This window comes from Balaenoptera musculus, chromosome 6 (assembly GCF_009873245.2).
Source record: "Balaenoptera musculus isolate JJ_BM4_2016_0621 chromosome 6, mBalMus1.pri.v3, whole genome shotgun sequence".
NCBI classification, from domain to species: domain Eukaryota; kingdom Metazoa; phylum Chordata; class Mammalia; order Artiodactyla; family Balaenopteridae; genus Balaenoptera; species Balaenoptera musculus.
Genome location: NC_045790.1, coordinates 113437036 through 113461764, shown reverse-complemented (window position 1 = coordinate 113461764; position 24729 = coordinate 113437036). Strand labels below are relative to the sequence as shown.

Below are 24729 nucleotides of genomic sequence, written 5' to 3'. Positions count from 1 at the left end.
CTGTGAGGTTCCCATGGTACAGATGAGGAAACTGAAGCACAGAGAGGCTGAGTATCTTGACCAAGATGTGCAGTCCGCTCGCTCGGAGCACGTCTGTTCTTGGTGCCTCCCTGTCACGAGTCGGGGACAAGAGTCAGCTTCTGTCCCTGTGGTCAGTGCACTGAGGGGGCAGCAGCCTGGGGGTGGCATTGGGAGCCCGCAGCGGGGAGTGAGGGACAGAGTGGAGCTGAGGTCCCTTCTCTCCAGGATGCCATCCCCCACCGCCCCCTCTGCCCACAGAATTCGCAGCTGTCCTGCCTGGGGTGGGAAGCCAGGCCACTGCTGTTAAGACCTGCAGGAGTGGAAAATCTGCAGCTTCGGTGCTCCTGGTTCCCATTAAAACAAATCTCCTTGTTGACAAAAATAAAAAGAACTCAGTCGACGCCAGTATTTGCCGTCGGCGTGCTGCTTTTATTCTCCCACAAGAAGCTGGATCCCGTGTTCCAAACTGGCACAGGCCCACGGGCTTCAAAGGGGAAATTCCAAAGCGGGCAGGGGCCTTGGCGGGGTGCTCTGGGGAATGGAAGTGCCCCACGGGGGGAGCGGTCTGGAGATGTCCAAGCCCAGGGTCTCATTAGCGCCCAACACTTTCTGTCTCATTTTCCTTGGCACCATGTCTGCATTTTCCTAGGCTGAGAGGTGGGATGTGAGTGCGGAATGGATGGTCCTGGCAAGCTCAGCTGCAGAGCCAGCGTTTTCTGAGCTCGGGCAACTTGGTGAGCCTGAGGTGCCACCGATGGGCCGTGCACCCGGGCAGGGGGGCCCCACGTCTCCCCGGGTCGGGTGGGAATCAGCTGGTCTCCCACATCTTTGAGCGTTGGGTCTCTGATGGGGACATGGGGAGCCTGGCTTGCCCAGTTTATTCGCTTCTTGCAGCTGCTGTAACAAAGCACCAGAGATGGGGGACGTGGAGGGGAGCTTCGAAATACAGAAGTTTATCATCTCCCGGTTCTGGAGGCCAGAAGTCTGAAACCAAGGTGTCGCAGGGGCAGGAGCCTCTAGGGGAGGGGGCTTCCTGCCTCTTCCAGTTGCTGGTGGCTCTAGGCATCCCCTGGCTGGTGACCACATCACCTTAGTCTCTGCCTCTGTGGTCACGTGGCCTCTCCTCTTCTCCTCGTGTCTCCCCTCCTCGTATCTCTTATAAGGACACTTGTCACTGGAGTTAGGCCCACCCCCGCCTCTCGGAACCCAGCCTGGAGCAGCGCCCCCTCAGCCCATCTAGGGCTGCCCCAGGCCCACCGCCTTCTCCCAGACCCACCCCATCGGCCCAGCGAGGGGACAGGTGCCACTGGGCCATGTCAGCTAAGGGGCCTGGGCTCAAGACGGACCTGCCTCTTGATATGTCCCACCTCCCTCCGGGTCCCCCTCCAGGTGCCCCACCCTCTGGAGAGGTCTCAGAAGAACAGCGTATTAGTGTTCAGTGGCTCTTATAGCAAATGACCACGAGCCAGGTGGCTAAAACACAGAGCTTCACTCTCTCCCTGTTCTGGAGTCCAGAAGTCCAGGACCAAGGGGTCTGCAGGGCCGCGCTCCTTCTGGAGGTTCCAGGGGACGGACCTCCCTTGTCTCTTCCAGCTCTGGTGGGTCCAGAGGTTTCTTGGCTCGTGGCTGTGTCACTCCAGACCCAGCCTCGTCTTCCTATCTCTTCTCTTCTGTGCGTCTGTTTTTAATCTCCCTCTGTCTTCCTCTTCTAAGGACAATTTCGATGGGCTTTAGGGGTAAACCAAGATGATCTCCTTATCTCAAGGTCCTTAACGTAAGCACATCTGCACAGATTCTTTTCCCAAATAAGGTCACAGTCGCAGGTTCTGGGGATCAGAGTGTGGGCGTGTCTTTGGGAGCCATTGTCAGTATCCCACAGCCAGACCTGTCGGGGGTCCCCAGCGTCAGCTCTGCACCCCCTCCTTCTCGGTGCCCTGACCGCCCCCCCTCCGCATCAGGCCCTGAGGGTCAGTGTGGGTCTGCTTGGCACTGTCTCTGCTGGAGGGCAGCAGGGAAAGGGCATGCGTCCTGGGGCGGATGGGTGGGATCCTGGCTTCTCCACTTGGAGACTTGACAGCCCTGGCACCCATTTCTAAATGCTCTGAGTCTGAATTCTTACCTGCGAATTGGGGATGCTCTTTGTGTCACAGCACGAGTGAGGGTTAAAGAAGGTCACGCAGCTGCTGTGTCCTTTCCCGCCAACATTGCCATCCTCCTCCCCCCCACTCCTCCCCCTCTGCAGGAACCCCGAGTCACTTGCAGTTCCACAGTGGCTCAGCTCAGGGACTGAGCTCAAAGATGTGGAGGAATGAATGAATCCGGTGTCTGGGTTGAACTCCACTTTGGGACACTCATTTTAAATTCTATATTCTCTTCTATTTCCTCTTATGGAAGAAAATCTAACCTGGGAGCTATTTCCATTCAAAATATTGGTTTCATACTAAAAATGAAAACAAATAAAACTAGCCCCTACTGGAAAAAAAAACAATCCCAGGCGGTGTTTGGCACCCCTGGGCACCGTGCCGCCGCATGCACGGCTCCACCGAGATGCATGTCCTCTCACCAGCTGCCTTGTCCCTGGCCTTGTCCCCTGCCCTTGGGGACCTTACCCTCGGGACGCAGGGAATGTAGTGGGTTCTCTGCTCTTGCACCACTGGCCCGGCATTCCAACCCATGCTGGCTGCAGTGTCTTCTCAGTCTCCGAGCTGGGGAGTACCTGAAACTCCAGGCACGGAGGCCTATTTTATTGTGTTCAGGACGGCGGAGGGTGGAATGGTGGCCCATGTGAATGTGACCTTATTTGCAATAAAAGTCTGTGCAGATGTAATGAAGTTAAGAATCTTGAGAGGAGGAGAGCATTCTGGATTACCCAGGTGGGACCTAAATGCCATCACGAGGATCCTTATAAGAGAGGGAGGCTGAGGGAGATTAAAGAACAGACACACAGGAGGAGCCACATGAAGATGACGGCCAAAACTGGAGTGATGTGGCCACAAGCCAAGGAATGCTGGAAGCCCCGAGATGCTGGAAGAGGCCAGCAGGAGACCCTTCCCTGGAGCCTCCAGAGGGAGGGCAGCTCTGGCACCTGGATTTCAAAGAATACACTTCTGGGGCTTCCCTGGTGGCGCAGTGGTTGGGAGTCTGCCTGCCAATGCAGGGGACACGGGTTCGAGCCCTGGTCCGGGAAGATCCCACATGCCGCGGAGCAACTGGGCCCGTGAGCCACAACTACTGAGCCTGCGCGTCTGGAGCCTGTGCTCCGCAACAAGAGAGGCCACGACAGTGAGAGGCCCGCGCACCGCGATGAAGAGCGGCCCCCGCTCGCCGCAACTAGAGAAAGCCCGCGCACGGAAACGAAGACCCAACACAGCCAAAAATAGATAAATAAATAAATAAATAAAAGAACGTGAATTTCTTAAGGAAAAAAAAAAAAACAGAATACACTTCTGTGTTTTCATCACCCGGTCTGTGGTCATTTGTTACAGCAGCCCTGGGACACTAATATGAGGACCAGGGTGAAGATGGCGACCACAGGCCAGGAGCTTCTTAAAAATTAAGCACGGCTGTTTCAAGGAATGGGCACGGTGTATTTGCCCTGCTTGGATGCTGTCCCACCCAGAATCACCCACTGCCCTGAGAGGTGAAGAAAACAGATCTGAAGGTTTTTGCCCTAAATTAGCATCCGGTTTACTTTTCAGGAATACGAATAAGCATAAAAATAGGCATCCCACCACGAAGCCTGTGCTAATTTAGGGCCCACCTTCTCCTTCCCCTGCTGTTAAGTTCTTCTCATTTATTTATGTTTAAGTTTTATTTTTTAAGAGATTAATTAATGTATTTATTCACAAGGCTAAGACACATTCCCTATAATTAGTGACAGATTTTTGTTTTCACTTCGTGAATTCTTTTGTGACTTCCTTTTTATAAATTGAAGTAGAGTTGATTTATCTTCTTGTTTATTTGTTAAGCGGCAGAGTTGTGGTCCTCAGCATGCAGCTGTCCTCGGGGCCGGGCGGAGAGGGGTTTAGGACCACCCATGTTCCATTCCCCCGCACCACATGCTCCTGGTGTGGTGTCGCCCTCGGTTTCTGCGTGTGGCGTTGGTGGGAGCATGGGGCCATGTGGATGTGTCCCGTGGCCAGGACTTTTCAAAGAGCAGGCAGCCCTGCTTCTCGGAGGGAGAGTGTCTGCATCTGATCCCTTAGTGGTGGTGGTTGCCCTGTGGGGAGCACCAGTCGGGCAGAGACGCTGTAGGTAGATGCAGGGGTCTGTGCCCCACTCTCAGGGCCTTGGTGCTCTCACCTGTGAAATGGGTGCACTGGCCTTTGACTCCTCACAGGACACAGCTGATGAAATGCCAAGGGCCAGGCGAATGGGGACCGGGAGGTGGCTGTGTAGGAGGACACGAGTAGGGGATGCTTGTGTGGAGAACAGAATATAGACCCACCCTGGGTGGGTCGAGGGCCCCCGCGGTGGGGAAGCTCGCTCCCCCATCTGTGGATGGGCGGGGAGACAGCACTTCGCCCCCTGGATGCTGGGGGCCCCCGCGAGGTGCCGGGCCCCGGACTCACATCCTGCAGAGGACAGCATCCGTGACGAGGGCTCATGACGGGCGGGTCGGCTTCCTGGCTGGGCCTCGGGCTCCTGGCAAGTCCCGGCTGACCCCGGCCCCTGCGTCCCCATTCCCACCTCCGTCCCCATTCTGGCCTCTGCGTTCCCCACACCTGCTCTTGCCTCTCTGAGCAATTCTCCACCCTGCAGTCAGAGAACTTTCCAGAACACAACTCTGATGTAGCCTTTTCCTCTTAAAACCCTCTCCGCGGCCCCGCTCTCCTTGGCAACAGTCCACCCTCCCTGCCTGGACCAGCGGGGCCCCCAGGCTCCCGGCCCCCTCCACTCTCTGCTCCATCACGGCCCGAAGTGCAGCCCCAAGAGTCTTCCGCTGGGCCTGGCTGGGTGTGTTTCCTCTGCTGGTGGGGACCATCCAGGGAGGACATCCCTGAGAGGTGGCACCAGGCCCTGAGCGACTCCTCTGGGACTTTGGGGGTCTGAGTTTCAGTGTCACCTCCTCGGGGAGCCCCCAGCCCCCCAGAGGTCAGAGCCCTCGGATGCTAGCCCACAGCCGTCTCTGCTTCCCCCACCAGGGCAGCTGCCCTGCCCTGAGCCCCTGAGCCCCAGGCTCCGAGCTCCTGCTGCCAGCGGGGAGAACTGCCTCGGAGATGCTGTCTGACCAGGCTCCCGGCTCTGAGCCCGGGGCCCGCACACAGGGCCTTACAGGGAGGGCGAGGGCGGCAGGCCCAGGCAGGGGGCCACGGAGCTACGGCAAAGGCCCTTCCGAGCTGCTTTGAATCCACGCAAGGCAAAAGGGCCGGGAACCCACCCGCCACCCAGGCGTGGGAGTGGGCTTCCCCTGCAGGGAGGGGCTCGGGAGACTCAGCTAGGGCCTTGGCAGCCGCCGCTCCCTGCAGGGCCACAGGAGTGCGGATCCCCGAGGGCACCTCAGCCCCCGCGGCAGCTGAGAGCGGGAACCTCTCACGGTTTGCAAAGCACCTCTGCCGGCTCTCCTCTGCCTGAGCCCACAGACCCGAGAGCCACACAGAGCACTGCGGCCAGGGAGTGGCCAGAGCCCGGATGTGGGGCTGGGCGCCCCCCTTGCCTCCACTCACCGGTCAGCGCCTTAACGCCTCTGAGGTTCTGTTCCCTGATCGTGAGCACGTGCTCTGTGCCTGGAACAGTCCCTGCATCATCCCCCCAAAGCAATCACACAGCCTGCAAAGGGGTCTCTCCTGGCCCATTTTCCAGACCAGGAAGCTGGGGTCTGAGTCAGCTCCGTGCACACAGAGGGCCATTTGCTCCGGGCTCCGTGGACACCTGTGCCTTCACCTCCCGCGGTGGGGTCCCCTGTGGGTGGGCGGGGAAGATGGGATGAGATCCTGACGCTCAGCAGACGCTGTCCCGGCCAGTCTAGAAACGCCCTTTGCGTCTGGGGAACGGAGCCCTTTACCTCTGGGCAGCTCTCACTTACAAAGACTGCTCTTTTTTAAAAAAAATTTATTTATTTTATTTATTTTTGGCTGTGTTGGGTCTTCGCTGCTGCGCGCGGACTTTCCCCAGTCGTGGCGAGCGGGGGCTACTCCTCGCCGCGGCGCGTGGGCTTCTCACTGCAGTGGCCTCTCCTGTTGCGGAGCACAGGCTCTAGGCGCGCGGGCTTCAGTAGTTGTGGCACACGGGCTCAGTAGTTGTGGCTCGCGGGCTCTAGAGCACAGGCTCAGTAGTTGTGGCACACAGGCTTAGTTGCTCCGCGGCATGCGGGATCTCCCCGGACCAGGGCTCGAACACGTGTCCCCTGCATCGGTAGGCAGATTCCTAACCACTGTGCCACCAGGGAAGCCCACACAGACTGCTCTTTACGAGAGTCCACAGGGATTTTCCCAACTGACGTTTTTCTGGGCTGCAAACTCAACCTTTGTCTAGAAAACATCTCCGGGAGGGTAACCTGCCCAGCGAGTCTGAGGCTGGGAGAGGTAGATCCACATCCTGTTGTCTGAATAATCGCAAACTCTCTCTATGTGTCCAAAGTCTGACTGGTGCCCATCACGGTGCGTTTTGTCTGGAAATTCCATTATTTTGTGAAGTTTACTTGGTCCCCGATAGAAACATCGAGGGCATGACATGGAAACTGCCGTGCCGCACGGAGCAGGGAGAGGGCCGTGCAGTGAGGGGCCGACAGGCCTGATTCACCCATCGCGTCTCAGCCGGTCCTGGGAGCATCTGTTGTGGGCGGCTCTGGCACTTATGCTGTCCTGTCCCTGCCCTCAATGGGGGGCGGCTCCCTGGCCGTTGAGAACCATGCTGCCTGGCCCTGGGTCGGTGCTCTGCAGCCACGAAGAACTCCAGCCTCAGGTGGACCTGAGTGCTGGGTCTGCGTGATGCCAGCGGCTGAGCGTTGACTGGTTTACTTGTACAGGGCTGCTGGCCCTGGATGTGAGCTCTGGGAGGGAAATAGCTCCTTTGCTGGACTCTGGGTTGGCTGGGTGAAGAGGCCTTCACTTCTCGGAGCTGTGGAAATTTCGACACGGTGGAGGGGTGTTTCACGGGTAAACCATTAGAGAAAACCCATAGAATTTTAGGTGCAATCACGGGGCCCTGGAGTGCAGTGTGACAACCAGGACCAGAGCACAGGCTCCTGATTCCCTGTGCCAGCTCTTTCCAGCACAGCCCCACTCACTCTCTGGTTCACCCAGCAAATGGAGCACCGGCTGGGGGCCGGCCCGGGGTGCTGAGATCAGGTCCCTGGAGGGAGGGACCACGTGGCATGACCACGTGGCCTTCCGAGGCCCGGCTCCACCCACGTTGCTGGGCTGCACCTGCCCACACTTGTCACGGGGACTGCGGTGCATTTCCCTGCAGCCCTGGGCATCTCCTCGGGAAGGGCAAGGAGCTGTGGTTAGGGATGGAGAGAGGAGACCCCGGCACGGAGCCTCTACAGGAAGTGGCTCTGTCTTAGCCGCATTCTGCCCCCTCACGCTGCCCGCCCCTGCACTCCCTTGCCCGGTGTGGACAGCATCACAGACAAGACACTTGGCTCCACGTGCAGAAGGGGCGAGATTGTCGGCAGGCCTGGACCAACAGCCAGGGTGAGCCGCCATCCAGGTCCCTCCCGCTGGGCAGGGTCCTGCCCCCACCGCCATGGGCATCAGAATGCCCCTGTTGCTCTGGAGAACAGAGAGCCCCCATGCCTGGGTGTCTCCAAAAGGCCCACAGACTAGGGTTGCCAAGGTGTTGTAGGCTGAATTATGTGCACCCCTTCCAGATTCACCTACTGAACCCTGACCCCTAGCACCTCAGGATGTGACTGTCTTTGGTGGAAGGGCCTTTAAAGAAGAGACAAGGTAAAATGAAGCCATCTTCATTTTAAGGTGAACTCGTCCAACGTGACTGGTTGTCCTTATAGGAAGAGGTTAGGACACGACCCGCACGGAGGGAAGATGCAGGGAGAAGAGGGTCGTCTTCAAGCCCAGGAGCTGCCTCAGGAGAACCAGCCCTGCCCGCACCCTGAGCTCGACCTCCAGCTTCCGGGATGAGAGAGCACATTTCTGTTGTTCAAGCCACCTGGTCTGGGGTACTTTGCTATAGTGGCCCTAGCAAACTGATACCCTGAGAAGCCTGGCATCTCGGGACCTACCCTTGGCCGTTGGCCGGCCTGGCTAGGCTCTCTCCCCGGCGCCTCCACTGTGTCAAAGTGGAGGAGGTGAAGGCCACGCGTCACCCTAGGCCTTAAAGCGGTGGATTTCCGCTAGTAGCTGTGAGAGTCCCCTGGGATTAACAGCCACCCCACCCCAGCATGGAGGGAGAGCCCTGCTGACTGGGCGGGCGGGGCAGCAGCCCCTGGTGTGCTGAAGCCCCAGCACTGCGGGGGGCAGTGGGCAGGGCCCAGGGCTGGAAGGTCGGTCGGGGGCAACGCAGGCAGAGGAGGGGGACCCTGGAGCCGGCCCGGCGACCCTCTGACCGACAGCCTCCCTCGTCCTGGAGAGCAGGCTCACACGGGGTTGGGGGCCCCGGCAGGAGCTCTGGGCTCAGGCTTGACCACCCCTCCTCCTACCTTTGGACCTGGAGCAAGTCTCACCGCTCCCAGCTTCCGTGTCCTCCTGCCCCCAAGGGAGCGATTCTACGCTATTGAGCCAGTGGTGCAGGTGAACGGGGTGAAGCCCTGAAGGATCCAGCAGAAGGCTCAGAGGGGTCGGAGGAAGACCACCCAGCTGCAGGATGCAGGGGGAGGGAGGGGGCACCGGAGCCTCCCCAGGCCCAGCAGGGCTTTTTAGGCCTTCCTGCCTGGCTTCTCCTCCGAGCTCCACAGGGACCCCCGCAGGCCGGCTTCCTCACCCCCCTTCCCAGGGAACAGCACTGGGGAGCAGAGGTGAGGACTCACGGGCCCGAGGTGCCCCGGCTGGCGGTGCCCGCCGCTGGGGCTGCAGCCGAGCCTGGGACTCTGGAGTTGGCCTGGACCCAGACGCCCACTGCAGGATGCAGCTGCGCCCACGGGTGCGGGGTGCAGGTTTGCAGCGTCCTCCTTGGGCAGCTTGAGGGCACCTCGAGGCCACTTCCACTGCTGTGAGTAACTGGGGGCGGCTCCAGCCCCTCACTCCGCCAGGCAGCAGCTCCCCCGTTCCCTCCTGGGCCAGGTGGACCATGAACTCTTGTAGGGCGAGCAGGTTACCGGGTTCCTCCACCTCCTCTGTGGGGCTGTGAGCTCCCGCCTGTGAGAGCGGGAAGGAGAGAAGGAGCCCAGTTGTCCCGGAGGGCTTCCCCAGGCTTTTCCCAGCCAGGCGATGACCCTGGGAGGCTGGGTGGCCCCTTCAGGTGGGAGGGTGGGAAATGAAACAACCCACAGGAGGGTAACACTTGGGGCTTGTCACGGACACTGAGAACCACGACTCTGCCGCTTAAATAAAGTCAATGAGGGGGGACTTCCCTGGCGGTCCAGTGGTTACAAATCTCCTTCCGGTGCAGGGGACTCGGGTTCGATCCCTGGTCTGGGAACTGAGATCCCAAATGCTGCGGGGCAACTAAGCCTGCGCGCCACAACTACAGAGCCCATGTGCTCTGGAGCCCGTGAGCCACAATTAGAGAGAAGCCCATGCGCCCCAACAAAGAGCCCCCATGCCTCAATGAAAAGATCCCGTGTACCACAACTAAGACCCGACACAGCCAAAAAAAAAAAAAAAAAATCATTGAGAAGAACTTACAGCAGAGGAAGGAGAAGGTGGGCAGCAGATCTCAGGTGCAAAGCTGGGGGCACACCTGGCCTGCCCTACTCTCTGCCAGGCACCGTGGGAGATACACAGTCATGGGCGACCAGGGGTGTGCAGACCCCTGGATGGTGGTGAGTCCCTCCCACGGTGGAGCACCATGAGTAGAAGTCCACGCACAGGGAGGGACCGGGTGGGAACCTGGCAGTAATTACGGGAGAGGAGGGAGGCACACAGGTAAGCAGGTGCTGCTCACCGTACAGGAGCTGAGGGGAAGAGACTGGGCTGGGGGCTGGCCAGGGGGATGGGTGCCTTGCTCACTGCAGACATCCTAGAGCCCAGAGGGAAATAAACAGTTTTCAAAGGACTCTCCAACTTAATCCGTTATGGGAGGGCCAAGGGACGCTGCTTGGGGTCAACCGCCACCGGGCATTGTTGCAAGGATCTGGGTAAGGCGATCAGCATCTTTCCCGCCCGAAGGTAAATCTGGTTTCAAATTCAGGCTTGGCCACGGATGGATGGGCTGGTACTTTGGGTAAGTCCTTTACCCTCCCTGATCCCCAATTTCCTTGTCTGTAGAGGGGAGAAATGACAGTATTCCCTACTGCTGTGTGTGACCTGATGCAAGAGTGGCTTTAAAGTGGGAAACACATGTGGCTGGCTGGTACTCCTGCTGTTCCCACTAGAATAACAATCGTGACCAGGCGTCACGGTTACTCTCCTACAGTCCTGGGAAGACAGGTCAGGCTGCTCAGTTTGGGGATTTTTTTCGAGTTTTCCGGTAGGATAGAAACTTACCTCCTCACCCAAGTCCAGGTGTGGATGAGCCCACCTTTGTCTCAAGCTTTCTCATTACTGTGAGGTCAGCTCTCTGGAGGACCCTGGGTGTCCCTTGACTATCAGCTCTTGAGGGACCAGATGCCCGTCCTGAGTTCCAGGTGTTGGGAGGGCTGGCTGGCCAGCACAGAGGCACCTGTAACTGTCACAGAAGGAGCACCCTGTGTCCTTGGGGGAAACTGGAGCCCTGAGTCTGCACTATCTTCTGATAACTAGACCACTGACCTATGGTAGCATCCCAAGTCTTTGGGAGAAGCTGGCCTTACCCTGGTGGGGGGGCGTTCCAGGGACCAGGTGGAGCTGGGGGCTCAGGGGGTGTCTGATGGAATTTCTCTCTCATGAAGGCGCACAAAGGACCAGCTCCAGCGGAACCAACACACACAACTTACACACACAGACACACCCGCACACACACATTTCCCAGATCATATATGTGATTTATACAGGTTGTAAAACAGCAACAACAAAGGACTATAAAAAACCAGAAAGACCATTTAGCTTTACTTTGTGAGTCTCATCCTTTTCCCGAGCAACATTTAGTGCCGCGAAGGGCACGTGGGGCAGATGTGGACCATTAGGGTAGCACCAGTGAACCACCACCTGGCTCAAGAGGCAGCATGTGGCCATCCCAGCAAACCCTCTACCTCTACCTAACCCTCTACCCACCTCCCCTCCCTTCCTGTTTCCAGAATGATGGGAATTAAAAGGGCATTTGGGGAATTTCACAGCCAGTCTGGAGATGTAACTGGAGACAGGGAGCACTGCTTCAGCATCACTGGCTGAATTATTTGTTCAAAGGGGATGCGGATGGCTTAGGGTTTGAAAAGCCCCCCTGACTCACCTTCCTTCCTCTTTAAAAAGCAGCTCTGTTGCTCTTCGAGGAAGGGGTGTGAGCGGGGTTTCAGCAGGTTATGTGGGGAGCCAGGTGGAAGGGGCTGCTTCCGACCACCGGAGGCTGGCACGCCGCCTCCTGCTCCAGGGAGACCTCACCAAGGCTTAAAGAAGCGGAGGGAGCGAGGCAGTGCCCAGTGGCAGTACCAGGGCAGCAGCGCCCCAACCCCTCACCCCTCTGCCTGCTGTCACCTCCCAAAGGGGTGTCTTCTTTACTTTCCTTTTTGTGGCAGAGGGGTCTCCACGCAGTAGGAGGGAGTGAGTGGGGAGGGGGTGCTGGCCAACTTCGCCTGATTAATATCCACGATGTGTGGCATCCGAGCTCCCTCGGAGACCTCTTGGGAGCCTAGACTCCAGCCTGGGCACGGATGCCCAATCTGCAGTGGGGGAAGGTGGAGGGCGGGTCGTCTCTCTCGGGGTGGACATGTCTGCCACAGTCTTGGGCGCCCCGATCTGGCTGGATTGGAAGTTCAGTCTCCACCCAGAAGAGGAGCTCTGAACTCCAAGTAAACGAAAAAGTTAGGCGGGGTGAAGCTGCAACGTCCTTTTTCAACCCCAAATGATCGAACTCGGGGCCCCTCCACGCTGGTTCTGGGGCTCGGCCAGGTGCGGGCACCTGGGGCGGGGAAAGCGGGATCCAGCGTGGGCCGCCGGGCCCCGTCCGCCCGCGCTCGCCGGCAGAGCGGTGGTGGGGGGGGAGACGCCGGGCCCTCGCCGAGTCCCCGCCCGCGCCGGGCCAGCCCCTTCCTCGCCGCCGCTCGCCCGCTGGCCCCACCCCCTCGCCCGCTGCGCCCAGTGGGAGGCGGGGGCCGGCCCGGCCGAGCCCAGCGCCGCCTCTGATTTGCTGCGGGCGCGGGGGAGCCACGGCCTCCGCGGGTGCCTTCCCGGAGAGAGGGAGGGAGGGGAAGGGGGAAAAGTGCTCGGCGCCCGAGGCGAGGTCCGCACTCCTCGTTCGTCCCCGCGGCCGGCGCAGGACCTCACTCGAGCGCAGCGCCCACGGGGAGCGAGTCGCGGGGCGGCGGCGGCGGCGGCGAGGAGGAGGCCAGAAGGAGTCGGAGGAGGCGGGGGAGGCCAGGGCGAGCGAGCCGAGCGGGGTCCCGGCCGCCCCGCGGGCCAAGGTCGAGCCCTCCCGCCCGTGGGCGAGCGCGCCAGCCGACCCTCCCGAGAGCCACCGCCACAAAGAGAACGGGCCGGCGGCTGCTCCCATGACTTCCTAAAGCCGTGCCGGCCCCGCTGAGTTGTGCCCCGCGCCCCGTGCGTCCCCGCGCGCCCAACCCGCGCCCGCGCCCCGCCGGCATGGACGTCCACACCCGCTGGAAAGCGCGCAGCCCGCTCCTCCCGGGCGCCCCGCTGCTGTCCCCGCCGTTGCTGCTGCTGCTGCTGCTGCTGTGGGCGCCGCCTCCGAGCCGCGCAGGTAAGGGCGCGGGGCGCTCGGGCGCGGGGGGCCGGGGGCCGGGGCGGCTGTCATCCCCGGGCGCCCGGCCTCTTCCGCGCGTGCACGACCTTCCCCCCCTGGGCTGTGGAATGCACGGGCCGGGACTCCGAATGCCATTCGTTGGGGGCCCCGGAGAGGGAAACGCGCCGGCACAATACTCCCCACGCCAAACGGGCCGGCGGGTGGGGCTGTCGGGGAGCCGAGGAAGGGCTCTGTGTTGGATCAGCCAGAGGGCTTGTCCATCAGGCAGACAAACTTTTGTCCCGAAACTTTGCGTTCTCTGTCCCACATCGCAAGCGCGCAGCTCTGGCCCATACAGCCTCGCTGCAGAACTTCCTTTCCTGAAACCCGGGAAGGGTCGCCCCCTAGAGTCACAGCGGGCCAGTTCCGGCCGGGCCTCCTGGGATGGGGGGCCACTGGGGAGAATCCCAGCAGCTGAGTCCCCAGCCCAGGACTTCTCCAAGCACTCTCTTCCTTTGCCTCCAGACCCGGCTGACTCTCCCTTTCCCAGGGAACAGAGCTTCCTGTGGTCCCCACCATCTAAGTACTCAGTGAGTGGTACTGGGGAGCCCCGGGGGGGGGGGGTGGAGCAGCCCTGCTCTAATCCCACCTCTCGACCTCCTGGAAGGCAGTTTTTCTTGGGTTAGCCGCCCAGAGACGGGATTCTTGGAGCAAAGGCGGGAGATGCTCTCGGAGTCTTGGCTGTGAGGGGTTCAGATGACACACAGATGTGGGATTCCTTCTGCCAGAGGTCTGCCCTTAGAAGGAGCTGTCTCCAGTGGATGGCGTCCACCAGGCCAGCACTGACAGCGTGCCTGCTTGGATGTTTGCAGCTCCAGCTCTCTCCCACACAGCTTCCTGACGGGACAGTGGGTTTTCTAAGCATCACCTTTTGTGGTTACCTGTGGGATGGGTCTTCACAAGCCTCAGTCGTCGGAGCCCGAGGCCCCGAAAGTCCTCTGGGGCCCCATTAACAGATGCGGAGACGAGGCTCAGAGCCGCTAGTGCAGGGTCAAGGAAAGTGCGGGCAGAGGGGTGCGACAGTGGCTTAGTGGACAGCTGGACCAGCCAAGGGTCCCCTGTGAGAAGACACCGCTTTCCTGCCTTCGCTCTTCTCTCCTCCGCTGTGTCATTTGAAGACATGTGGGAAGAATCACTTCTGTGTTCCACTTGCCAGTTAAGACATTCTGTCTCTTTTTCCTCGTACAGTGAGTGCTTGGTGGGCCAAAGGGGGTGAGCAGGAGTCAGGGTGTCCAGCCAGTCAGGGGCTGGGGGAGCGGAGGGGAGCCTGGCCTGGCTTTGGGGACCTGGGGTCTTAGCCCTGGGCTACCACCTACGTGCCCTGGATCCCAGGCTAACTGGCTTTGTGTTTCTCCCGGGGTCACTGGAGGTGCGGGACAGTAGTGACCTCCAGAAAAGTGGCACGGAGCAGGCTGGGGATGTGGTCATGGGGCCCCTGTAGGCCCAGGGCCATAGCCCTGTCCCGGCTCCTCTGCCGGGCTTTCCCCCAGGAAGGCAGGTGGGAATCCTTCAGGGGAGTCGCCACCCCCAAAAAGCCGGGGCTGGGCGCTGGCTGGGGAGCACGCAGAGCATGCGTTCGCCTGGGTTTGGGGTCGGCTGTTTATCCCACTCCCCACCTCTGCCCCCCGCCCGTCTCCGGTTTCCCTTCCTAACTGGGTGTGAAGCGGATGCCTGGACCGTGGCTGTGGAGCTGGACGTGTTGCTCTGGTCGAAAAGACGCTGAGAGCCTGTGAAGAAGCCATCTCTCTGGGTGGGTTTCACAGACCTCCCCTCACCGCCACGAGGGTGGGACCCTTTTGGAAGTCATTCTCAGTGCGTGGCCAGCGGGAACGGCTGTCCCCTGACATGCGGGGGGGGGGGGCAGGAGAAGCCATTCTCAGGCAGCTCTTCTCCTCTCCATTTTGAGATCCACCAGATGTTTTTTGAGTTCCCTCTGAACATGGCTCTTTTTCCTACCTTCTTCTTGGCCAAGCGTGTGAAGGAATGAAAAGTCAGATTGCATTTGGGGCCGTTTAACATTGTAACGGGCAAAGGAGAGTAAGTGAAATGAAACATGACCCCAATATTTGGAAATTGAGGTCATCTCCTCGGCACATCATTGGTTGACGCCAGTCACGTGATCACTGTTGGCAATAATTTGGTGGGAAGAGTTGTCCAAATTTTGTGGGACTTGACAGACATCAAATGGTTAAATTTCCTCTGACTCAATCAAGTTGGCTGAAAAGACAGCCTTTTCCATCTTCTCCTCCCCTTCCCCCTCCTCCCCATAAAAGAGCAGTCAGTGGGAGGAGTTCAGAAGCCAAGCTGATTCCCCGAAGCCTCTGTCTCCTCTGGTCCAGATTTTAGTGGCTGCAGGGCTTGGAGCTCGGGTCGCTGCCCAGCGCTGTGACCACCCGGCAGTGGCCACGGGCAGGAGTTTCTTCCTTGTGCGGAAGCACAAAGTTCCCTTGTTCCGTGATGTCGCTGCATGGCTGTTCCTGGGGTGCTGGCCAGAGCCTGCCCCGCGTTACCCCACCCTTCAGATATCTCTGGACTCTCACACAGCCACGCCCTTAGCCGAGCACAGCTGATGCCCGCTTGCCCTGCCCCTGCCCTCTTGCTGTCCGGTCCCGTCTCCCACCCCTGCCTCTTCCCTGGGTCACAGACATTGTTGGGTGGAGCAGGGGGGTGAGGGGAACAGACACCCATTGCCCCCTGCCCCTCACTTAATAACAGTGACAGTGAGCGCGGTCTCGCTCTGAGCCCCCGAGGGTCGAGGATGAGTCACGCGCACCCCGAGGCCCCGTTGCTGTGCCCACAGTGGAGCCCTGGATTTGCAGTGAGAAGCAGGGTGGGGTCCCTGGCCCCTGGGACACCCGCACCCGTGGTACCGATTGGAATGAATTTGCTGACACTTGCCTGGTCTGCTCTTAGCCCTGTGCCCACATCATCTCCTTGGACCCTCATCCCGGCCTGCAAGGTGAGGGGTGGCTGGCACTCTGAGAGACCCAGGGAATAGGGGGCTGGGACTGCACACTCTGGGTCTGTCTGGTTTCTGTGCCTGGGCGCTGGGTGAGCTTCTCCCCGGCGGAGGCCCGGTGCCTGGAGCTGCTGTCAGCCTGGGGCTCAGCACAGACACGGCCCTGGGACCAGGAAGGGGTTCCATTTGGCCCCAGCAGACTGTTTCGGTTCCTTCCTGCTCCCTATATCCCCGCTTTTTATCCAAATGCCATCAAGGGGCACCCGGGGCCTGCAGTCTCCACTCCCCTTTCACCAGGCCCTTCACTCACTGGCGTGACCCAATGACCCCTGGAGGCTTTGCCTGCGCTGCGCCTGCTTGTGGGAAGGCTGAGGTGACAGAGCTCCTGGCTCCAGGGCCCACAGGCTGGTGCGAGGTACGCATGTGGACACTGTTCGTTGTACCGTTCATTATCCTGCCGAGCGTCGTTGAAAACTGTCTGGAGGACTGGCCCCCTTGGGGAGATCTGGGGTGGCTTCCTGGAGGAGGTGATGCTAAACTTGACCTTTCCTTTCTTCTTCCCCTTCCTTTTGTTCCAAAGGGCCTCCTTTGCAGGTGCCCTCCTCCACCTCTGGCTTTTGTCTCCTCCGTGCCTTCTTCCCCGCAGGACATCCCACCCCGCCGCTTCACTGTTCTCCTGGAGCTGCTTCCCTTGGCTGGAAAGCCCCTCATTAACTTGGTTGGCAGGGCGCCTCCAGCACCGCCTGCCCTGGGAGTGCTGTGCCAGCAGAAGTGGCCGCTGTGAGATAGAGGGGGCCTCTGAGGGGACAGGAGGGAGGCTGGGGCCTTCCTTAACCCTCTCTGGGTTAAGAGATGATCTGAGGGATGCCGCCTGCCCTGGCCTGGGCAGGTCCTGCGCACTTTGGGTCCCCTGTTTGGGGAGGCAGGGGCGTGGGGGGACAGTCCTTGGCAGTCAGATTGTTGAACCCAGGGCAGCGTGGACGGTTCCTCTGCCTCTAAGGGGTTGGCTGGGCGGAGGCCAGCCACCGTGCCTCAGCTTTCCCCTCCGGAAAACGGGGGGAAATGGCTTTCTTGCTTTGAGGGTGGTTATGGAGACTGAGGCGATCTACAGAGACCGCGTGTGGCATGTCGAGGCACAGGAAGCCCCTGATGACCGGAGGGCCTTATTATGGCTACTGTTTTGGGTGGTGTTTCTGCAAAAGGAAAAAGCGCAGGGTTGCCACAATCCTCTTTAAATGCAAGTATTCCAGCGGGAGCCCAGCTGAGGGAGGCGTGTCCGTCCAAGGAGGCTCTGGGGGCTGGTGAGACCCCCCAGGGCTCTGCCATCCACAAGTGACTCAGCCCAGGTGCCCCCTCGCTCTCCTCAGCACCCCCATATGCTCGGTGGGTCCATTTCCCACGATACCTCGTGGGGTCGCAGTAGAGGTCACCCTAGGTAACGTATGTGAAAATGCTTTACAAGCCCATTGGAGGGTTGTACACCTGTGTGTGTGCGTTTGTGTGTATGTGTCCAAGCATGTGTGTGCGTGTTACGTGAGTATTCGTGTGCCTGTGTGTGCCTGTGTGTGTGACGTGTCCGTCTGTGTTTGTGGGTGTACACGTGTACACAAGTGTGCACACCCACATCCACGCACAGGTCCATGTGTTTTCAGGGTCTGCCCAGGCAGGGCCTGGTGTGTTTGAGGTGCTCACGGCAAGGCCGCATCTCTCTCCTTATCGTGCCCCACCCCTGCGGGATTGGAGACGGGGAGATGACCTGTGGCCACGGAGCGCACTGGGCAGCCACGAGGCGTTGGGTCCAGCCCCAGGACAAGCTCAGTCCAGCTGGGTCTGATAATCTGTTGAGTCTTTTTTTGCTCACAGGAGGGCGATGTTATATTATAGCTTCTGCTTCTCCCTCTGTTTATTTCTCCCCTGTAATCGACTCATCTGGTGTCAGCACTTGGCCAAATGTTAGTTTTAAGCTTTCTGGCCTGGCTCGTGGAGATATTGAGGTCCTGAAGGTGGAGCCTGCGTTGGCCCTTCTCCTAGGCAGAGCTGCCCCTGCCACAGGACACGGCGTGGAGACCCGGTGTGGGTGACGGCTCGGGGCCGGCGGCCTGGAGCTGGACGACCTGGGCCCACATCCCGCCCCGCCCCCATCAGCAGTGCACTTTGCCTCAGTTTCCCTATCTGCAGGAAGGGGTGATTTCTGTGACTCCTGCAGGATTTTCGAGAGGGTTCAGTGCATAGCGTGTCCAAAGCACAGAGCAAGCCCCTGTCACTGTTGTCACTGTTACGTCCTCCCTGGGCCCCCAGGCAGCAGCAGGTCTGGGGTCCGGGGTGAGTTCCTGGCTCTGCTCACTGGCTGGCTGTATGAGTCACCCCCTCTGTCCTGTGAACAGTCACCCTGGTGCCCCCTCACGGGTGAGCATGAAAAGGGGTTACACAGCCCCCGGTGGGTTTATTGGAGCCCTTGCTGCTACTTTCGCGGTCCGAGCCCCCGCATGGAGGCGCGTGCATCCTGGAGCACTTGTGGCGCGGGTCACGTGCAGGACGCCCCTCCCCTTCTTCCTCAGGCCACCGCCACTGTACGAGGAGGAATGGGGGCCCCAGGGATGGGAATGGACCTGCCCACGTCCCACCTCAAAGACTCTGGTCTTCTGCCCCTGAGACATGACTGTGGGTGATGGCTGGTGATCTGGAAGGACATCTGGGGTGGGCGCGGCGGGGCTTTTGCTAACTCAGACGCTGTTCGTGCACCCGCGTGGCCCCGGCGTCTGGGACAAAGTCCATAGAATGAATGAATGAATGTTCCGTTGGATGCCTGGGGATTTGTGGTGGGGTGATGGGGGGGTCGCTCCGTGTTATATATGTCATGCTGTCTGAGCCGTCAACCCATCAGCTTAGACTCACCCGGTAGTTTTTCTGGCAGGTTCCCAACCTGTGTCATAACCCACAGTAGGAGTAAATGTCGCCACTCTTTGGTGACTCAGACCTAAGAAACAGAACCACAGTCTGACCCACTTTTCTCCACGTCTCATTACACAGAGCTCCAGGGGCCCGTTTCCTGCGATGTCTCTGTGCATGAAATGAGGGATTCCTTTATTTCCTGTCTCCTAGACCTGTGTTCTTTTGGGGGAAATTCACTCTTCTGTCCTGTTCTTTCCTGCCAGCACCTTGGCAATAGGGATTTTATTGGTCTCTTTATTTATTTTTTTATAAATGCTATAAAATGACATCAAAATGTGCGCATGTGACGGGAGTGATTTAACTAAAAACTCTGACTCTTGCATTGGAAAAATAGTGACCTAACAATGAAAAAGAGTGAGCATTTTAATCTGAATGGACAGTGGGGAGCCATTGTCTTCCACTCTGCTGGCAGGGTAACCTAGAGGGCGGTGGGTGAGGCTTTAGTGGAATCCCTTCCTGTGCGGGTGCAGAGGAAACGCAGGAGAGGCTGGTCCTTTGTGGAGAACTCGGGAGTGACAGTGGCTGTGCTTGAAGCGTTTGCAGACCTCTAATGCGAGGCAGACCTGTGCCGGGCACCAGGCAGCAGGTGCACAGGTGAGCAGTAGGTGAGCATCCCAGCCCTGTAGGAGCTTCCGGTGCAGTGAGGGAATCAGACCTGTGAACAGGCGATTGTATCCAGTGAAGTGCAAAGTGGGAGGTAGTGAAACATTCATCAGCTAGTAGAGTGGTACCACCAGACAATCAGGGGGAGGCACCCACCAGCCCCTAGGCCACTGGCCAATCAGAGGGAGGTACCTGCCAGCCCCCAGTGGGGCTCTGGCCAATCAGAGGGAGGTACCTGCCAGCCCCAGTGGGACTCTGGCCAATCAGAGGGAGGTACCTGCCAGCCCCCAGTGGGGCTCTGGCCAATCAGAGGGAGGTACCTGCCAGCCCCCAGTGGGGCTCTGGCCAATCAGAGGGAGGTACCTGCCAGCCCCTGGGCCACCGGCCAATCAGAGGGAGGCACCTGCCAGCCCCAGTGGGACTCTGGCCAATCAGAGGGAGGTACCTGCCAGCCCCCAGTGGGGCTCTGGCCAATCAGAGGGAGGTACCTGCCAGCCCCCAGTGGGGCTCTGGCCAATCAGAGGGAGGCACCTGCCAGCCCCTGGGCCACCGGCCAATCAGAGGGAGGTACCTGCCAGCCCCAGTGGGGCTCTGGCCACTCAGGCAGAGGTACCTGCCAGCCTCAGTGGGCCACTGGCCAATCAGGGGGAGGTACCTGCCAGCCCCAGTGGGGCTCTGGCCAATCAGAGACCAGCCCGTTTTTCCAGGGCCTGCGGCTTTTGGGGTCCCACCCCATGAGTGTGAAGGGAGGAGTCCCTTGGTGGAGGCAAGTGGCACTTTCCCATGTGTGTCTGTCCTCTGACTCCTGTTCATATTTAACCAAACCGTGCTCTGGGGTGTTACCTGTGGAGTGGCCTGCTCTGGGGTGCACCTGGACCAGGTGCGGTTGGCCTCTTCCTGCAGATGTGCAAGGGGAGGCCCTGTGGGCCCAGCTGGCACAAAGGAGTGATGGTTGCCCTCTGTATCCCAGTGAAAAGCACGCCCCCGCCTTGGTGTATGGCATTTCCGGCATATAAACTGATATTAGGTGCCAGGTGAGGGGGGCTCCAGCAGCTTCCAGCTCTTCTTTGCCGTGGGACAGTCCCTTGGTGGCAGGGTCCTTGTGCTTCAGAAAGAGGTCCACGGTCTCCACCAACTGTGAGTAGCCTCTGCACCTCGGCCTCAATTCCTCCTTCATTTCTGATGCATAAAACTGGGTGTGGTACAGTCCTGTCTTGCTAAATGTCAAGGTCTTCTTTGGGAGAATGGTGAGCAGCTGTGCGCCAGTGGGACCCGGGGCCCTGGCTCACGGGGGTCCATTAGGGGACCCTGTTGGGTGGCAGGTGAGGGGAGAGCTGGCCGGGGCCCAGAGCCCTGCACAAGGGAGGGTGCAGCCGAGAAGGAAAGATGGGCCATTTCTGGCCCTGGGCCCCCAGGTTCAGTTTGCAAGGGCTCTGCCTGGGGAGATATTGTCCTCATGTCCGCTGGGGTGAAGTCTCTGGGACCCGCCTTACTGTTACTTCTCTTCTTTTGCACTTTTTTTCTTTGGGGAGAATCTGAAATGCTGACGGGCAGTTCTGGCTTCCTCCTTCGAGGCTGTTCTGTGTTCTCCTGGGATGCGGGTGGAGTAGACAGCCTCCGGTGTCAGTGTTCTGTGTAGACCTTGCTCTTCTAGGGAGAGGGGGTCCCGGTTGGTTTTGAGCAGGGGGGAGGGAGGGGTGCTGCGCCTTCCATGCCTTTTAGACCAGAAAATGTTCACATCGAGAAGGCAGGGCGAATAGCTCATTCTTGGATGGAAGTGCAGGGAACGGGGCCTCTAAATGTAATTCTTTTCCAGGGAATTATTACTAATGTTATTTAGGTTCATAGTTTAAATCGTGGCCGTTTAGCTCAGAAAGCGCTGCTTGGGCAATGGCTAATGTCAGTTAACTCTGGGATCCCGAGGAGTATCCTGGGGTCCTCAGTGTGATGGCGCTGGCACTCGGGAGGGCCTGGGGTGGGGATGCAGGGCTCACACCCGGGCAAGGTGGTGGGGCGGCTCTGCCCAGCGATGCCAGGATCTCCGGGGGAGGAGCTGGAGCCGACTGAGAGGAGGGGGCATGGGAGGGCGGCCAGTGTTCTCTCAGGACCTCCTCCCTCCCCTGAAACAGGTGAACTGCAGCTGTCAGCATAAATGATGGGGGGGGGCACCTCCGAGGGGAGGCGTGCCAGGAAGGAAGAGAGGAAGAGGCAGATGCTCCCCAACCCCCGTGTCCTCCCGCTTTCTTCACGGTGGCCCCACTTTCTGGAAGGAGCAGTGATGCTTTGCTTTCCTTCCCTGCCTGGGGGCAAGCTTGCCCTTCTCCTAAGGAGAGACTCTTGTTCTGTAAGAGCGCCGTACGGAGCCTCAAGTGGAAAGGTTTACTCGGGCTTGTCTCTGAGAATGTTGTTATTATTATTGTCGTTGTTGTTGTTAGGGGACCTTTCAAACACAGCACAGCAGATCCCCACGATCCTCGTGGGTTCGATGAGGATCAGCCCAGGGACACTCTCGTGGTCCAGCCGCCACCCACTCCCGTCTACCCAATTACTCTGAAGCCGATCCCTGACGTCAGGTCTCACGCAACTATTCCTCTGTGTTCACCGCACATCAAGAGCGAGTACTTCCGTCTCAGTGGGGGAGGGACGGTGGGCACCCCCACCCGAGGGACACAGAGAAGGAGCTCAGCCAGGTCCAGTACCCTGAGTGGGAGGGTGGGCGCCGCCGACCCCCAGGCTCTCAGCTCCCTGGTGAGCCGAGAGGGCAGGCCCCTTGCTTCCTGCCTGTCCCGTGTGCCTGAGCTCAGCACAGATGCCGAGGCACCTAGGAAAGCCTCTCGGAGCCTCAGTACCCCATCTGTGAAGTGGGCATAGACTAATACCTGTCTCAGAGGCCTGCTGGGAGGACTAAAGGCTCTTGTCATTATGTTGCCATGTGTCAAAGCCACGACGTCAGCATTTGGAACCCCCAGGAGTGTTCCAGCCGAAGGCCTGCGCCCCAGACAGCAGCTTCGCTGGCATTTTGCAGCGGGTGGAGTCCTCCGGGCGTGGGGCGCTGGCTTGGGGTTGCCTGGGATCATAGGAGGCTGGTGAGCAGGTCCAGTTTCTTGCGAGGTGGGCTTTGACGGGCTTCAGCAAGGGATCCGGGTGAGACCAGAGCTTCAGCAGCCGTGGGGCCCCGCCTCACAGATCCGGGCTCCAAGGGTCTGGGGTGGAGCCTGGGGCCTGCCGCTCGAGTTCTGATGCCAGTGACCAGTCGAGGGCACCTTGGGAAACGTGGGGTGTACCAGATGGGAAGGTCTGAACCGCCTCCTGGCCCTCCCTCTCCCTGTGTGGGTCCAGCCTCTGTGGCCAGCTGACAGTCAGCCACTCCTCTGACTTTCGAAAGGAAAGTTCAGGAGATGAGGCTGGGAAGCAGTGATGCATCAGCGCATGGAGAATAGGACCCCCGGCTGTGTGACCTCGAACGCTTTACTTAACCTCTCTGATCCAAGTTAGCTCATCTCCAAACCAGAGGCACTGGCACCACCTGAAAGGAGGTGACCTGCGTGTGGACATAGGGCCCTTCCAGGGGTGTCCTGCATCCCGTGTTCAATGCAGGACAGCAAATGCTAGATCATACTGATAACAGTAACTGCCTTTGTTAATTATTCTATATCATTGTGGTTACTTTGGATTGTTATTATGACTGGCGGAGCTCACAGAGGCAGTAATTGTATAAAGTTTCTATAAAGTGCTTGAAAGTAGGAATAAAGCTGCCAGTTGCCAGTTTGGGGCTACAGCTGGGCCTCAGAGGAGGCTGAACTGTCAGTGCAAAGGGCCCAGTTAGGGCCCCGGGCGGGGAGTGAGTCCAGGTGGGGCAGGGGGTGCAGTTTGCAGTTAATACTTGGGGTGGGGGCTCTGTGGAACCTTCCACTGTGTTTATTTATTTATTTTTATAAATTTATTTATTTATTTATTTATTTATTTATTTATTTATTTTTGGCTGCGTTGGGTCTTCATTGCGTGTGGGCTTTCTCCAGTTGCGGCGAGTGGGGGCTACTCTTTGTTGCCGTGTGCGGGCTTCTCATTGCGGTGGCTTCTCTTGTTGCGGAGCACAGGCTCTAGGCGCGCGGGCTTCAGTAGTTGTGGCACGTGGGCTCAGTAGTTGTGGCTCGCAGACTCTAGAACACAGGCTCAGTAGTTGTGGCGCACGGGCTTAGTTGCTCCGCGGCATGTGGGATCTTCCCGGACCAGGGCTCGAACCCGTGTCCTCTGTATTGGCAGGCGGATTCCTAACCACTGTGCCACCAGGGAAGTCCCTTCCACTGCATTTAATGTGGGAGCTACTTCCGGCTCGTTTCCTTTGCCAGGAGTGTGGGGCTCTGACGGTGCACAGGCCCAGCGCCCCGGGAAGGAGTTGGGTATTTTACCGGGAGGGCTCACAGAGTCAGTGGTCCGGCCTGTGGCCTTGGGGTCATTTTGCAGATGAATAAACTCAGACCTAGAGGACTTGGGGGTCTCCAGGGTCACAGACTGCTGAAAGCAGGGCGGCAGGGGGAGCAGGCCCCAGCATCCGGCTTCGTCACCCACTGGTGGGCTGTGCTCAGCGTCCTGAGGCTGGGGGAACCCGGTGGTCTCGGAGCTCTGCCATCAGGGGACGGTGTCTGAGCCTCGAAGACTTGTTCTGAGATTCCGAGGCTGCAGGGGAACTCACGTGTCCAGTCTCAGGGTTCCTTCTGTCCAGGGTGGACCTGATGACCGTTGTTTGCCAGGCGCCTCCGTCGGGGAGCTCACCCCGTGCAGGCAGAAGGCACCCAGACGGAGTGTGCCTGAGCCTGGCCTCCAGAGCCCATGGTTTTAACCTTTATGTCACCAAACCTGGGGCTTATGAGCCTCTTCAGGCTTCCTTGCTCGCAGAACTAAAACAAAAGCTGCTCCCAAGTGGAGACGCTCACTCTTTTCTTTCATTTCGCGCCTTCCCCGCTGTGGTATCGCTGCCAGGAGGCGGCCTGTCCTCACACACCCTCACACACCCTGCAGCGCCTTGGGCCCCTCAGCGTGGACAGGCTCCCACCTCCCCTTCCTGGCCAGGGCCTGTCCGATTACAAACAGCTGCCTGGCCCGCAAGCAGGATTTACGAACCCAGGGGAGGGCTGTTGTCGAGGGCTGGGAGGCATGGGAGGGGGTCCGCTCCTTAGAGAGCTGCCCCCCGCCACTCTGTGAGCCGGTGGGGATCAACTGAGGGACGGTCAGCCTCTGGGACTGGAGGATGAGGGGCAGCT

The 24729-nt window shown here is 59.3% G+C and overlaps 1 protein-coding gene across 1 annotated transcript in view; it reads left to right on the top strand.

Moving 5' to 3' along the window:
• The first annotated feature begins 12402 nt into the window (after positions 1-12402).
• The window catches only part of COL5A1 (collagen type V alpha 1 chain), a 167692-nt gene continuing 155365 nt past the window's right edge, over positions 12403-24729 (top strand). The window contains 1 exon segment of the mRNA XM_036854371.1: positions 12403-12912. Coding sequence (XP_036710266.1) covers positions 12795-12912 — 118 coding nt within the window. The 5' untranslated portion in view covers positions 12403-12794.